This window comes from Centruroides vittatus, unplaced genomic scaffold (genome assembly GCF_030686945.1).
Source record: "Centruroides vittatus isolate TY-2023 unplaced genomic scaffold, ASM3068694v2 contig_1218, whole genome shotgun sequence".
Classification (NCBI taxonomy): domain Eukaryota; kingdom Metazoa; phylum Arthropoda; class Arachnida; order Scorpiones; family Buthidae; genus Centruroides; species Centruroides vittatus.
Genome location: NW_027120780.1, coordinates 555,402 through 572,274, shown reverse-complemented (window position 1 = coordinate 572,274; position 16,873 = coordinate 555,402). Strand labels below are relative to the sequence as shown.

General features: G+C 33.5%; 1 protein-coding gene across 1 annotated transcript in view; it reads left to right on the top strand.

Annotated features, from left to right (window-relative positions):
• The window catches only part of bon (tripartite motif-containing protein bonus), a 127,308-nt gene extending 115,754 nt beyond the window's left edge, over positions 1 to 11,554 (top strand). Inside the window, exons 11-16 of the mRNA XM_067285159.1 lie at positions 5,495 to 5,909; positions 7,103 to 7,265; positions 8,916 to 9,027; positions 9,423 to 9,497; positions 9,700 to 9,852; positions 11,180 to 11,554. Coding sequence (XP_067141260.1) covers positions 5,495 to 5,909; positions 7,103 to 7,265; positions 8,916 to 9,027; positions 9,423 to 9,497; positions 9,700 to 9,852; positions 11,180 to 11,371 — 1,110 coding nt within the window. The 3' untranslated portion in view covers positions 11,372 to 11,554. The remainder of the gene's footprint in view (positions 1 to 5,494; positions 5,910 to 7,102; positions 7,266 to 8,915; positions 9,028 to 9,422; positions 9,498 to 9,699; positions 9,853 to 11,179) is intronic.
• Positions 11,555 to 16,873: the final 5,319 nt, after the last annotated feature.

Here is a 16,873-nt window from a genome sequence, read left to right as displayed (position 1 = left end):
TGCTTATGAGAATCTTATCCCTTTTGTAAGTTAGCCGACTTTTAGGGAAGGATCGTCAATCCCGCGTCAGGATGAACTTAAGGGATATATTCAGTTCCGTAACTCGCCATTCCTGTGCCCTGTGCAAAAATTAGCATTTATGCCCCTTAATTAATAAGGTTTGGTAAAATAATAAAACAAATACATGCATTTTGGGCCCCCCTTTCAAGTGGGCCCTGTGCGGGTGCACCTGTTGCACCTGCCTAGTTACGGCACTGGATATATTCACGTGTGGGTGTGGCGGAGGAGACAAATGATGACAAATATCTTACAAAAAACCCGTTTATTTTAACAGGAAATATGCAAAAAGTTCTTTAAACAATTGAAGGTTCGAAAGTTTCAAGGTGTCGAGGATTTTTTTTTAACGTCGCTCGAAGGTTGGGCCCCGGGGCAGCGGCAGATGACGAGATTTGTCGGTTGGCGTAGGCGGCACGGCTCTCTGTATGGGCACAAGGGCGGAAAACTCCGTCTTCCGTACGTTGACATACGCGTCTTTTCGCTTCCACTAACTGAGTGTCCCTTGTGGAGTGCGTCGTGACCTTCATAATCGTGGGTTATATCAATCTCCGTTCTCCTCCTTTTGTCCATTCTGATTGGTTCCACGTCTCTTCTTCCCGCTCCCCGATTGGCCCCTCGTCTGTCCCTAAGTGAAAGACAAGACCTGTTCGGGTCACGAGAAGGGTCAGCTTCTACCCGACACTATCCTGGACAGAAGTTGTTGATGGGACTTTGAACTTGTGCTCATATTCCCTCATTGTTGTCTAGTCTATGACGTTAGAATTTTAACAATCCGACGCAATGTCCCTTTTTATCATTAATCTTTTCTCTTTTCAAAATTTTCTGTTCTAAGTATTTGTGTACGAGCGCCTTGTTAAAGGTCCATCTCTACTGGAGTACACTCGTTTACATTTATTGCGTCATGCTTTACAATAATAGTATTTTTTCTCGTCTCAGTTTCATATGACTAGCACAACGAATCCGATCTTTGATCGGTTTTAACAATGGAGGGTTTTTTCTCTAGTTTTGTTTTAATAAATTTCTATAATAAATGTTTAATTCCAACCCGTTTTTGGAACTTCACACTTGTTTGAGCGCTGAAGGCACAAAACAAAACGGGTATTCTGCGAATTTCATGACATACTCTTTATGCACGGGACACTTTTTTGTTTTGTTAAGTTATGACAACGCAACACTTCGGCGAATTGCCTAAAAATCTTTTTTAAGGGTAACTGGCCCCTATTCAGGGGTTACACACGTGGAGAAAACCCGGAAAAATCCACATGGCCAGCCCGTCCTGGCGAGGTGCGAACTCCCCCCCACCGAACTCCCAGTGTTCAGGGAACGGAACCGCTTGGTCACTGGTGGGCCATGGAGCACTTGTCCATCCTCGGAATCAAGTAAAAAATTCTTCAAATCATAATCGTACCAAAAGTGATTGAGATATGTAACCTTACACCCTCGATCATGAAACGCTTTGCTGTATTAAAAAAATTAAATAATTAAAAATTTATTGATGTGATTATTTGTCTCCAAGCTTTTCCCCTTTGAAAAATTCTCTGCGGACGACCATGATTATAGATTACGTATATAGCGGTATGTTGCTCATGAAATATTAAATTTGAAATATTTAAAACATAGTATCTGAATTAAATTTTATATGTAAGTTGTCTATATGACAGTATAAAATGTAAAAATAAAATAGTTAATTATTTTCTTGGCGCCGAGAATAAGTTGTGCTGCTAATAAAGCTCACTTTGCAAAAGTCGATTTTTTTTTTAATATGCCTATTTTCAGCGCTGTATTAGCATAGGCTAGTAGAAAACGGCGTTCCCGGTGCTGTGAGTAATTAAGAACTGTTTTAAATGACGAATCAACAGCGCTTAAAGATGGCAGTTTTCGCAGTGCTGAGTATTTTACTGGACAAAAAACAGTTCTTACGCTATTTCCTGAGAGAATAAATAGGGGGAAAATACTGATTTACTGTCGTTGGTATCAGCTCTTGAGATTTTTTCCAAAAAAAAAAAAAAAAAAAAAAAAAAAAAAGACAAGTTTCTTTAGCTTTTTCGTGTATGCTTGCTGCCATGTGTGCTTAAGCAGAAAAAACAGCCTTTCGGTGATTCGAAAATATTCTCGAATCAGTTTTCCTCTGGCCTTCACAAAACATATTCCTAAATTCGAGCTAAGCGCAGAAAATAGGAATGTCCTGATTGTCTGTTTTACATTTTTGTAGAATATTCCATAATTTTTATTGACTGATCGAACGAATTGGCTCGTTACTCAAATGATTTTTCGGAAAAATTTATTTCAATATATAAAGTAATGATTTGATAACATCCTGTCGGAATGCGGAATTAAGTCTCGCAAACAACTATTACAAAAAGATACTGTTGTAGTTATTTAAAAACGTAATGTGAACAAACTAAAGCAGAAAATTACAAAGTTACTAATGAACAATATTTCTGATTTATCAACAGACTTTACTAAATTAATGTTTGCGCTAGGGTTGCAAAGTGTATATTTATTTAATAGAAGTTTCAGAAAAGCAGAAGTTTTGTTCGTTTGACATAACTGAAAAATGTATATAACTGAACTGAACATAACTGAACATAACTGAAAAATGTATATAGACTCCCTCACAGAGAAAACATTACGAGGCTGTGGGAGAGCATTCACTCGTTTCACCCGGATTTCCATTGAAGAGAGATATGGAGCTATACTGGCCAATGAAATCAGCTAGATCACTATTGTTTTTAAAAAGAGACAGTCAAGTGGTTACACTTAACAATCCAATAAATGCGAATAGTTCGTACCCGTATCAGTTCATTCAGGATGACACCTTACAATGCAATAACACTTCCAGCAATCACAACCTGTCGTTAGCGAAACGAAATCTACTTCTTGTAGGTCATGCGATATCTACTTCATCTTAGCCAGACGATATTTATCTCTTCTTAGCGAGACGAAACCAACATCTAATTTTCCCGCCCAAACTGACCTTATATATGCGTGATGGCGCCCGGCGGTCGACCAATCAGCGTCTTCGATCGACTGTAGCTCTATGTCCGGCCCGCTGCCTATTCAAATCCAACGGATCGTGCAATGTTCACTGTTGGTTCAGAACTGACAATCCTTAGCGAGACACCACGACAGACTAACAATAGCAAATTATAATTGTATTGTTCGTAATGTGATACGAATGCTTGTAAAGCGTTAGCTTTTTCCAACAAATCGAAACAGCTTCGATTTATTTTCGAGTGTAGAAACTAATATTGAAGATATTTTAGGGATTTTCCAGTAATTATAAAAAAAATTAAATGCTGAAAGTCATTCTTTCGTGGAAATGGAATATGAAAAAATAATTTTTCAACCGCCCGGATTCAGTCCCAGGTCCTTCAGGGCCCTTAGTCTCGAGTTTTTCGTGTTGACTCGAATTGACGTCATTGAACTCACTCGTGTTAGTATGACTCACATAATTGGTAGTCTCGAGTTAGACCCATCGAGCGAATTCGAAAGGCGAGCGGAAATACGTCATATTCACTTGGTTACGTATGCCCTTAAGCATGATGGGATTATTTACAATGCGTCTGGGTTTGCGACTATAATGATTCGACCAATCAACTTAACTGTAACAAGTTGTAAACAAATCAACGTGAATTGAGCGGCTCACTTGCCAAATCGATTAACTTCACAAAACAAAAAGAATAAAAATTCATGATTATTTTTTAAAATTCCCTTTAAACTTTTTAAATTTAAATAAACATTGCAGAATGTATTTTTATATATCGTTATATTCTTTAATATAACGATATATAAAATTAGTTACGTAAAAAATTTGAAAATAATGACGATTAAGGATTTACAAATCAAGTTAGTCGATTTGGCCTGTAAACGGCTCAATTATTACAAAGAATTGCCTTTATCCCTTGGTTTAATTAAATTAATTAAATATCTACTAATGTGAGGTAGATAACAAGGACTTATCACACCAGTGATAATAAACACAAACACTCAGGTATCAATGTAGTACTGTACATTTAATAAAACAAAAGGGGTGTTCTGTACATTAAAAACTCGATTAGATGAGTAATTAACATGAAATAACCAAAAGGCATTTCGGACTATCGGAATAGTCTCTCTTCAGTTGGTATTAGGCCTAATATAAAAAAGTTATATAATACTGAAAATTATACAAGACAAACAAACTGCTGTAAAGGTATGATCAGTGAACATTAAATGGGTGTAGAGGAGACAGACATATGCCCTTAATAATTTATAATAATAATAACATAAATTATATTATATAATTGGTCGAAAAATTCGTTGTCTTCTTAAACAACGTCTTTCGGCTCTTTCTAATGCTTCGATTGCGATAAGAATAGCATATTTGTCAGCCATTTTCACTTTCGTGTAGTGATCTCACATGCTCGACTCAATGTGAGTAGCAACTCACATGGTGAGATGGGAAAGCACTTGAGTTATAACTGGAGACTACCAATTTGACGTCAGAGTGTGAGATGGTACCACGTGACACCTTCAACACGTTGGGAGTTGTAACACGAAAAACTCGAGACTAAGGGCCCAGAACGGTAGGGGTGAGCCTTCACCGTCTCGGTGATTCGAACATGATTTTACGATTATTATTGATTTTATTTCTAAATATGGATATTCGGGTGGTACTCATATGTTCTTTCAAAACGCCATCTGCGATGTTATATAGATTATTCCCTATGGAATTTCGGGACTTTAGTATATATTTGAACTCAGGGGACCGAGACGAGTTCAACGATACCCTACTTTTGGACCGGAGACCAAAAATAAGAAAGATATCAGATTAACGATTTCTTGCCTTTCACAATTCATTCTACGCCATTTTAGAGTTTTCCACTAAATGGCGTTCGACTGTTCGTGCTCCCGACTGACCTCCCGGAGGGGAGCCGCCGGCAGGTAACGTCACTAGTTATTGATTCACTCCTTTTTTCTTTTGTTCAAGAACTACAAAGTGCCGTAGAATGCATTGTAAAAGGCAAGAAATCGTTAATCTGATAACTTTCTTATTTTTGGTCTCCGGTCCAAAAGTAAGGTACTGTTGAACTCGTCTGGGTCCCGAGTTCAAATATATACTAAAGTCCCGAAATTCCATAGGGAGTAATCTATATAATATCCGCTATCTGTATTATGTAGAAATAAATTTTTGGGTTCTTCCTATAGTATAACAATAACGAATGCATTTAATGAATCCAAGTTAACACAAGAATAATTCTAAATGAAAGAAGTCATCATTCGTAATTTTCTGCTTCATGCTCAGCGTTCCATAGCCAAAATCAATTGATTAGTTTAAATAAATTGATATATATATATATATATATATATTGTTTTTGTTAATGATGAAATAATCAGATTTATTTTCTTATGTAGCTTTTTTATGAAGTCCAATAACATTTTAATATATTTTCAGAACAAAGTGTCAGCTGATAGTAGTAGTAATAGTAGTAGTAGTAATGTTTTAACAACCAATGCCATTGAGGAAACGCCTAATTTGTCGTCATCAGTTAGTGTTCAAAGTGATGTAACTGTTACTGAAACACAGCGAGAAAGTGACTGTCCCGTATTATCGGACTCTGTTCAGATTTCTACAATATCCACAGTTCTGCAGAACTTTGTTTTGGACAATAAATCTGTTTTAGATAACAAATCAAAGAATGCGGATTCAGAGAATCCCGATACAAACAAAAATGCAGAAAAAATCACCAATGAATCACCGAAACAAGTCGAATCACCCAACGAAAATTCTAGCGCTGATAACGAAACTTCAAGTATGGATGAACTACCTACTCTTGAAGATATACTTGTTGGAAATTCAAAAAAGAAAGGTATCTTATTAAAAATAAGATTTAAAAACTTTAATAGTATAATTAAGTTGTACGAAATTTAATTCATATGTTTAAAATAGCCTTGGAATAGAATGGAAATATGATGTAGGCTTATAAATTTTAAGTCATAGTTTGTCAGGTAGTGAACTTCGTCTCTGAGAATGACTTTCTTGAAGATTCGGTTGTGTATTAGTACGAGGTAGCCTAAAAAATATTTACGTAGTTGAATTCTTTATTACAACTAAATGTCGAGAAATACAAATCGTATTCAAATATCATTCAAACCAGCCATTTATATAATAGTGTGATCAACAAACTAACTTCGACGATGCTTTGAATCATTGAAAGTACTGTGGGGGAGAATTGAATAGCCTGGATATTCTCAGATCTGAATCATTAAAATTTCTTTTCATGGAGATGTCTTGAGATAGTTTGACGAAGCAACCTTAAAGACCCTGAAGGAACGCCATTCATCTATTCGGTGTCGAATCTCCACTATTTCGAAAGACAAAGTGCGATGTCAAACTTTGGGATAAGATTAAGGAAGATCGAAATTGAACCTTGTAAGATTCCCGCGAATCTTACTGACTCGTGTCTGAGGAGGGAAATAGATACATACAAGTCTTTAACACATTACTCGTTTATTTGCTATTTATATTTCTATGTACAAGACGGGACCAAAGAAGAGAAGGTGCCCGCGATTTCTCAGCTTATATATCGGGCAGCCAAGCCTTCGGGCGTTGCGCTTGACGCGTTTTTTACAAGCCATGGTGAGACACGACATACAAACTTGAAAGCAAACATATCGAACATATTGTAAACAGCTTCAAAGGCTGATTTTAATTACATTTGAATGAAATTTGTATTTTTCGTCGTTTAATTGCAAAAAGTACCAAAAAGAATGGCCCGAAAGGTATTTACCATTTCTGCGACAGTTACTGTAAACTCTGACTTTTAAAAATAGACTTATAATCTCATATTAACATATAAGATAATCTTAACAATGATATTACTATGTTATTAGATGATTATTTGTCTTACAATGAATACCTATATCATTTTAAAACTTTTCCAAAACACGTTTTGGATTTATATCTTGATTGCTCTATTCATTTGATAAGCCAAAGAACTTATTTTTAATTTTAAATGGAATAATTTTCTTTAAAAATTTTCATCGTGCTATTACAAATTAGATAATTATACTATCGGAAGAAAAAATGGACCGTCTAATCAAGAAGATCCGAATGAAGATTGGTGTGCCGTTTGTCACGATGGCGGTGTTCTTTTGTGTTGTGGAAACTGTCCACGTGTATTCCATTTATTCTGTCATGTCCCGCCTTTGAATTCCACTCCTAGGTAATTAAATATATTTGAAATTCATTTATTAACTAAATTTTTAATTTTATAATAAACATTGTAGCATTGTAAACTTGATTGCTATTATTATTATTATAATTTATTTAAATACTACTGCAGTGTTCAATAAAACTGACTACTTTCATTTTTAATCTTTATTCACATTTCTAAAGTATTTGATTTCTGAAAATTATAATTAAATTTTATAACATATTACTATACTTATGTTATCGTCAACATCAAAAACTCATATCTGTTTCAAAATCAGTTTCTCATAGTCAGGTAAAAACTATTGAAAATGCTATTAAATCTAATTTTCTTTCAATTTCATACGAAATTTCGCACATTTCAAACAATCACACAAATCTAAAATAGTTTAGATTATACATATATATATATATATATATACACACCACGTATATAACAAAATAAGCAAATGACAAAATGAAATTAATACTAAATAAAAACACCGTATCTCTGCAGATACAGTGTTTTTTCTACCTATTCCGTTAGTAATACTAAAGAGAATGTATGTATTAGTTGTTTAGAAATGTAAATAATAAACGCATTTGTCAAGAATTAAATATACAAGAATATTTGAACATAATAAACGAAAGTAACTCTAAATTTTAAGAATACGAAAATCTAAGTTATATTTTCTACTGTCAGTATAAAAGTATTCTTGTAGAGGTGTTTTCCGAAAATAATTTTGTTACTGACTTGTGAAAATAAAGTTCTTTAAAATATCTTCTTTGTATTCTAATATATCATGGCTCATGGTCATCTTCAAGATATACTAGAATATAAACAAGGAAATTTTGTTTTTGATTTTACTGGTTTGAAAAAAGTTTAATTCAAAAATTCCTGCTTTGTGTATTGTTTTGTAATGCAAAATACGCTGTCCCCTACAAGTTTTAAAGCTTCTGATTTTTTTTTTTTTTTTTTTTTTTTTTTTTAGTTTCCGGATTATACATTAAAAATCTTTCTACGAACAAAACCTCCTGTCCTAATTTCATTAACTTTGTCCTTAATTAGAAATTTTAATAACGTTTGAGAATGCATTAAAGTCATAAGTTTCCCTTCTTTAGTGACAGCTCCATTTGATGATGGAAGTCCAGTAATACTTAAATAACACCTCGTATCTTCAAGCATACAAAATATCGTATTTGACATTCAGCAATGTGAACAGACCATAACGTTTTTATTAAATATAGAATCAGTTAAGAAGTTCTTACTAAGTATGACTGTAAAATTTTGTGCATACGAGGATATATTACCATTTTCTAATTATTTGACTTTTGGCAGCTTTCACAAAACTAGGCAAAGCAAATGTACAGAAGTCTCTTTTAACATAAAACTCAATTTTGACAATTTTTGCTGATGCGGGGTTTATTACTGCTGAAAGCAGTATAAAGGAAGTGAATACAGTTACCGATAGCAGTATTAATTCTTATTTATTAATTATTTCGTGTAATGAAGTGAAATAATTAATAAAACAAGAGAAAATAAAACAACTCAGAATTCAAGAAAAGTTTGGAGAAATTTAATTCTAGATAATGACAAACAATACTGTAAAACTTGAAAATATTTATTAGTCTAAAGGATTATATTAAAATATTTATAAAATATATTAAAATATTCTTCATGCAGTGAAGATTGGAAATGTTTAATGTGTATGGATGTCGTCAATTCTCCCGTTCCGGATGATAATAATGGAACAAAAAGAAAAAATTCGGTTGGACTCTGTGGAAGGGAACTTTTGGTAAGAATAATTTATTTAAAAATACGTTTTATATTTAACTTTTTTAAATTATTAATTTTAAATAAAAATTTTTAAGACAAAGATGAACAAAGGAATTAAAATTATCACTTCGTAAAATCAGTGAAACGATTTCACGATTTTAATTTCTTTATTTTTCAGGGCAATTATTAATACGGTATATTATATTAAATAATAATAAATTGGAAAAATTTTCAATAGTTAACAAATTTCATTTTATTTGAAAACAACAAGATATCAAAATGTTTTCACGGAAAAAAAATCACAATTTTACCACAAAAATATCATTTATTAGAAATACACAAAAGTGTTACTTGATTAATTATAGTAATAAATCTTAAAATATTTACTGTTAATTTAGTATTTTATTTTTATAGATATGCGAAAGAATTCTTTTAGAATTATTATGCCATGAATCTAGTCCTCCATTTCACGAACCTATTTCTCGAGAAGTAAGTTTCTAAACTTCATTTTACCGTATGCACTCATATTGCATTAAATAACAAAATTGTTTTTCCCGACGTAAATAAAATTTAGATTTTCTTAACTTATCATTTATTTATTAATCAAAAATTACGTACACCTTTGTTACAAAAAAATCGAGATCTGTATATAATTTTACGGTACGTAATTAATTTTTTTCTCTATTTTTAGGTACCTAATTATTACAAAGTTATTACAAAACCGATGGACATGTCTACTGTCAGAAGTAAGTTATCACCAAGTCATTTTAACCATTATCGAGATGTGGAAGAGTTTTTGGCTGACGTAAGACTCATCTTCAGAAATTGCTACACGTTCAACCAAGTACGTTTAATTCTGTGACATTAAATATCATTTTTAAAAATTCAAAATTTCAGAAGAGATTTCAATTTATTATTACATTTTCTGAAAAATTATTATTATTCAAATACTATCAAATAGTTAAAAGTAATTAATTTAAGTATAATCTAAGCTAATCATATTTAATCATTTTCCCTATTAACTGCTTAAATCAAGTAAATAAAATATTTAAGCAATGTCGCTAGGAAATAAATATGAAAATTTTTTAAAATAACCTATGAATGGTTATTCTAATCAGACAAAGATAGGACCAGATATCTAACTCTGTCTCTCTAGACGTCTAGAGCATGTTTTATGGGATTTCGGTCCGGAAATCTAGCTGCTCATTCCATGAGACGAACATCGTCAAGAAGGTTTAGAGACAAGATTTTAGAATTCCCACGTGAGACTTCCGAGATGCTGTGTGTGTAAGGGGTGCAGATTTCATTTCTCATGGACCATAATGTCTGCGTACTTGTGGCTGCACTCATTAATGACTTTCTTGACACTGAAGATATCATTGCAAGGAATGGCCTAATTCTTATAGAACGTACGGAATATTCTATGGTAGGGATGGCAAACCATTTTGATTCCGCGTGCCACATTGTGAGAAATATTATCTTGAAAAATATTATTCGTGCCGAAGTTTTGGACGTCGAATAACGATAAAGAAATGAAATGAAAATGCTTCATTTGGACTAAGTGTAGAGACTGAAGAAAAGACTGACTGAAAAAAGGTGTAGAGACTGAAGAAAAGTGTAGAGACTGACTGAAAAAAGGGCGATCAGATGATAAACCGATAGAATTACTGAAAAATATGGGTGATAAACCGAAATTATATGACACGTTATGTGCCTCTCAACGTGACACTGTGCACGCGTGCCATAGGTTCGCCACCCCTACTCTAGGGAGTCGAGTTGCATTATATCAGTCCTCACCAAAAACATTTCAGGCGATTCAAGATGCTCGTGTTTAAGAAAGGATTTTACTCCCGACAGAGTTGATAAACAACTTTATAACCAGCATGAGCAATTGCTGTAGGAGGCAACCAGACGGTAAATTAATCATTCTCGTAAATCTTTTACACAGAAAATGCATATTACTTTCTTGTTGTTTAGTTTCAATACTTAAGATTCAATTTTTACTTTCCAACCGCTTTGTGCCATAAAGAATACAATGTTCTGCTTGCATGTTCTTGAGATATCTCACAAATTAATAAGATAGGAGTGTATATTTTAAAGTATTACATATAACTTTTTAAATTACGTATTTCTTAATTTGGTATTTTCAAATTGGTTATTATTATTTTCAGAAAGATTCCGAATTGTACGACATTGCAAAATTCTTAGAAGAATTTTTTGACGAATTACTGAATAAGTATCTTCCAGAACATGCATATGATGTTACTGTTGGTTCACAGGGTAGTAGTGTTATGGCTTCCGAAGACGAAGAATACAAAAATAAACGTCAACGTAAAGATATAGAAGATGACGATAATATCTAGATTTTTTTAAAAAATCAGTGTTTTTTAATCGTGCGAATGGATGAAGTCTTATTACTACTAATCTGAAACTTATCAGAAACTCATTTGGAAATATTATCATTGTGATAGGTAGAATGTATTTGTTTTTGTCATATGTAACTTAAAATGGTAGCTTATTCAATAAATTGTTTAATATATCAATAAGTTTCTATTTGATCGAACATATCTATTAACATGGGATAAGTATTTTATAAGTCAGTAAGCAAATGAAAAGTGAACAAAAATAAATAAATAATACATAAAGAGTGATTAAGTAATATAAAATTTGTGATTTGCAAGTAAAATGATTTCAAATTATACATATAGAACTTGGCACAAGTTATTATTTCGAATTAAAAAATAAGATTATATGATAATTAGTATACTTTAGTTGAATCTATTATGAAAAATACTGTGCGTAAAAATATATAATTATTGTTTTCACACAGAAAAATGATGATAATTAAATGGAAATTATAGCAGTGTTATTTTCTATATTCTTTATATTTATTCAAATATAGTTTGTAATAATTTTGATGGAACGTCGATTTGAGTCTCGATGTTAATTCTAATTTATCAAAATAATAATTTACGTTATCTTCATATTTTTGAACTGTATATTATACGAGAATATTGGTATCAATATATTAGAAAACCATACGCATTGTTAATTTCGTACATGAAAAAATTTTTATTGGAATTTTTCAAGTATCGTGGGTAATGTAGTTAAGAAAATAGATATTTAAAAAACCTTACTTATATATACATCCAACCGCATTAATACAAATTCGAAGGAACTTAAAAATTGGCACTTTGTATTAACGATATTTGTTAATACAAATTAATCGAACTCGTCAGTATTGATATGCCTATTCTCCCTCGTCCTCGGGACCTCAAATCTACTTCACATTAACGAGGACTTCGCATAAACCGATAACGTAATAACGAGGTTTGACTGAATACGTAATTTACTAATAAATGATGAAAATTATAAAAGTGTTGATTATAAAGATCTCAAAAAATGTTTAGTGTTATGGCAAAAACTAATTTCTTAACTAATTCAAATATATATATATATAGTTTACGAATTATTAAACCATAAACCTGAAAAAATTAAATCCTACAAGATTATTTCATATATTTACTTTCTTTTAATTTACAATAACCAGGTTATTTTATATTTGTAAAGTTATTTCGTTCTTTCCATTTTAATAAAGGCTTACATTAACCAAAAAATAATTATTAAAATTAAACACATAATCAACGAATGAAAAGGAAACGAAGGGTATGAAGAAATCTTTAGTTTAAATTTAAAGCAACAATCCAATTTTTGAAACAATATAATTGTAGTAAAGTGATTTCCTTTAACTTACAATATGATAAACATTCCTTTTAATATAATTCTATATTAAATTCAATAGGTTTTCGTAATTTCTATTTAGAACCCGAATATATTTTTCTGAAAATTAGCATAGTTATAGTGTGTGCATAAACTTTATATTGCAATGACATGAAATTAGCAAAAACATTTATTTTATTAAATTATTATCGTGGTTTCTCGAATTAGATCACAAGTGAATTCTAGTCAAGACTATTTATATTTATATTAACGCAAGTACAGTACCTAGTATTGCACGAAAAGTACATATACTGTACTTGTTGAGGTTTCCACTATTCACACACACATGTAGATTTGAGATTGGATGGGCATTCCGGAAAATGTATTATTATTATTATTATATATTGACCGTCACGATGACCAGACGTACCTGATCAAGTAGCAAGGGAAGGGAAGTTAGGTATGAGGACGAAGGCCGACAATTTAGGAAGGTCTCCAGCAGAATAAAGTGGTCTTTTTGAATCGGTGTGAAGTGTCTCTTTTTTATGAAAGAAGAATCTACTGTCGATCCATAGCCAGGAATTTGCGGAACTAGAGAGAAACTGAAAAAGATGATTGGTATTTTTGTTGTTTTTTTAACCAGCCCTAGGCCTATAAGCTACAGTTTAAGCGTAAAAAAAGTAACAGTAGCCTAAGCGAAAGCGTGGCTACAGTGAACTCCCTTATAACGAGCTCTCCTATAACGTGACGAAAAAAATTGCGACTAGTACTCATACAACGCTATAAACCGTCACGTATAACGTAGGATAAATTTAACAGTTGGCATACTTTTTGACTTTTTGTATAGAAACGCAGAATACGTACACTTACCTATTGTTCATGCCTATACATACACAGTAAAGCTATACCGTAGTTATAAAAGGTATAAAGATTTATCAAAAAACTAATATACACATTTAAAGATATAGATAAGGCCTGACTCGGAGGTATAGCCTTATAGGAAGAAAGGGGGAAGAGGTAGTGAGGGAAAGGAGAAGGTTTAGGATGGGGGATGGGGGAAGAGGAGAATGGGAAGGAAGGAGAAAGATAAGAGAAGAGAGAGAGTCATGGGTGTCTGCCGGAGACCAATAATGATGTAACAATGATACAGGGAATCCTGCAAGGAATGGATGTACATTTATATGGTAGGGAGGCGACTAATGTTAATGTTAGGAGTGAAACAGAGAGATATGCCAAAAAGAGACCTTACAAAATGAGGCAGCATCTAGAAGAGAATTAATATACAATAGGTGTGGCAGGATAATGCAAATAATAAGTGCTACAGACACAAGGAAAAAAAAAACCAGCATTGGGTAGCTGACAGAGGATTCTTGCATGGACGAGAAACTGGATGGAGACATAGACCAGTCCTATAAGGCCGACAAACTGATGGTACAAGTGAGTATAACCATAGAACCTAGGTGGGGGTTGTAGGCAGGTAGTTTGCCAGATTTAGTTTGTTGACATAGCTTTTAAAAGTATGAAAGACTTTACTGTTCTCCATAAAAACAATTATCTGACATGGCCAGTTGTGTCCTTTTTCTTCCACAATTTTTCGATGATGATGGCGATGTTGAGTGTGTTTAGTGCATGTGAAAATAAGGTGGAAAGGGTCGTCTTCTTCCCTAATTGCACAGTCACATAGTCCGTCACCTTTTTTCAGGAAGCGATGAAGGTAGCGTTTGAAGTTACCGTGAGCTGTTAAAATCTAAGTGAGGGCGTGTGTCGTATCCAGGTAATAATAGTGGCGCCTTAGAGTGACATTGGGGAGGAACTTGTGTGTGATACGGCCGGTGCTGCTACCGTCCCACTCTCTTTGCCACCAATCCGTAATAATAGTGAAGACTTCCTTGCTGATGAAGGAGATAGGAACAGGAGTGTAAGAACAATGATTGGCAACAATGTTGGCTTTTTTAGCGATATTATCTGCCCTTTCATTACCAGGATTGCCGGAGTGTCCTTTGACCCAATGGAAGTTGATATGAACAGTGCCCTCCAGTGCATAAATTAATTCTAGGCTGTTATGAATGATGGGAGGTTTGTGATTACCTTTAGCAAGTTGGTGAAGGGCAACCCGGCTTTCACAGAGGATATTCAAGTTTTTTCCCTTGAACAGATTGATATTGTTATGGATGTAAGAAAGTACCTTCCAGATCGCTAGGGACTCAGCCTGGTTGATCGAGCAATTCTTATTGAGTTTGTAGACAGCCTCCCAGAAAGATATAAGAGAAATCTATTTTTATTTAACATTTAATGAAAACAAATATAAAAATACTTCACTATTTCACATCTATTCACTCTCGGAAGTTTCAATAACAACGTCTTGTTAATAAGATTCATCACTGGAAGAGACCATAATTTCATCTTTATTATTCTCGACGTTTAAACACAATTCTTTTTCCGGATCATTTTTAGCTTGAAAATAAGGGAATAGACAATTATTCAATTTTCTTTTAAATAACGTAGAACTCGTTGTTAACAGATCAATTTTTATGAAATATGTTTCTAGCGTTTTAGCTATTTCTGTTTTTCTAATCCATTATTTAAAGCAGTGATTCTCAAAGTGGGGGTCGCTGAAAAACTGATGCTAGATCAATTTTTTCAAATATTTTATAAATTTACTATGGATTCATGTTTAGAAATAATAGTAATAAAAATATATAAAATAATTTTTACTTAAATAAATTTTATATATAAATAATAAAAACAATATAAATATTTTAATACGAGCCTAAATATAATATTCATAAATTTGTGCGCTATTGGGGAATTCCCCAGTTCCACTTTCCTCCTAAACTATGATACAACAACGTTGTCATTTGGAATAGTGTTCGCTAGCAGCGTTGCATCTGTAGGCAAGTCGAGTTAGAAATACAGTAGAGTGTCGTATCCGAAAACCGATCAACTGAAAGCGTTTCAGTCGGCAAATTCGAATTTCCGCTAGTGCTGTGGCGCTGCAATATTTGGATATGTTTTGGGATACTCCGATATTATTTTAGTTGATATGCCTTTTTAGCTGGCAGCACTGGCACGACCATGAGAGGGTACTTAAAGACGCGCCAGAATTTGAACGAGCCTTTTCCCCCGTCGTGAGTGAGAAGTTTCGCTTGTTTTTCTGAGGACTGTGTCGTACTGAATCGGAATGTTTTGAGACTAGATTAACGTCCGACATATAATTTTTTTTTTGTTTTTATATTTTTCAATATATTTGTTTTGTTTGTGAAAAATAAAGAAATAATTAAAAAAAGATTCGTTAGTCTCAAAATTGACGAAAATTCAATGCAAAGTGACACGCAACGGAGAGAAATTTCAACATGGGTTTGATTAATTAAACAAAAGAAATTAACTCTTCTTGAATTTAAATTAACCCCTCCCTCCGGGATGTTTTTCTACATATACTCATTCTTCGGGGTCCTTTGAAATTTTTAAGTGCAAAAGAAGGGTCGCGGACCAAAAATTTTGAGAAACACTGATTTAAAGCAATGTACGATCAGTGCTGGAGTCTAGTTTAATCTTGCATAAAATTGTCTGATAATGCATGTCTGGTATAATGCGACTTCCTATAACGCGGAACGTACCCCCCCCCGTTCTACGGGAGTCATCTGTATTATATACTGTATACTGCATACGGACACTACTGACTTAGCCACCTCATAGCCCACTGTAGCTACGGATATGTCCACTTCACAATGCCAATTACTACTACGTTTCCAACAGTACTGTAAAGGCCTAATATTTTAGAAAACACTTCACTTAACCATTCAAATTTAACGTATTGTTTTAAAGGAAAAAGTTGAATAGGAACATTGCTACAACAGAAATGCATGAAGCACCTAAGGTTGGATGGCCGCGCGGTCAAGGTGGCAACCTACCACTCTGGGAACCCGAGTTGGAATCCGGAGGTCGATAAATCCCCAGGAATTTTTTGTTGGGTGGTCCGTCCGGTTATATCGGGCCCCGTCCCCGTCCCTCACCACTCGGCCGCCCTATTGTGGGCCTGCCGAACCCATAATGGGCTTGCTATAAGAGGCCCTCTTAGTGCACACAGGGCGGAAAGAGTTAAGTTTTAAAAAATGCATGAAGCACCAAAGAAACTCCTGTTTGTC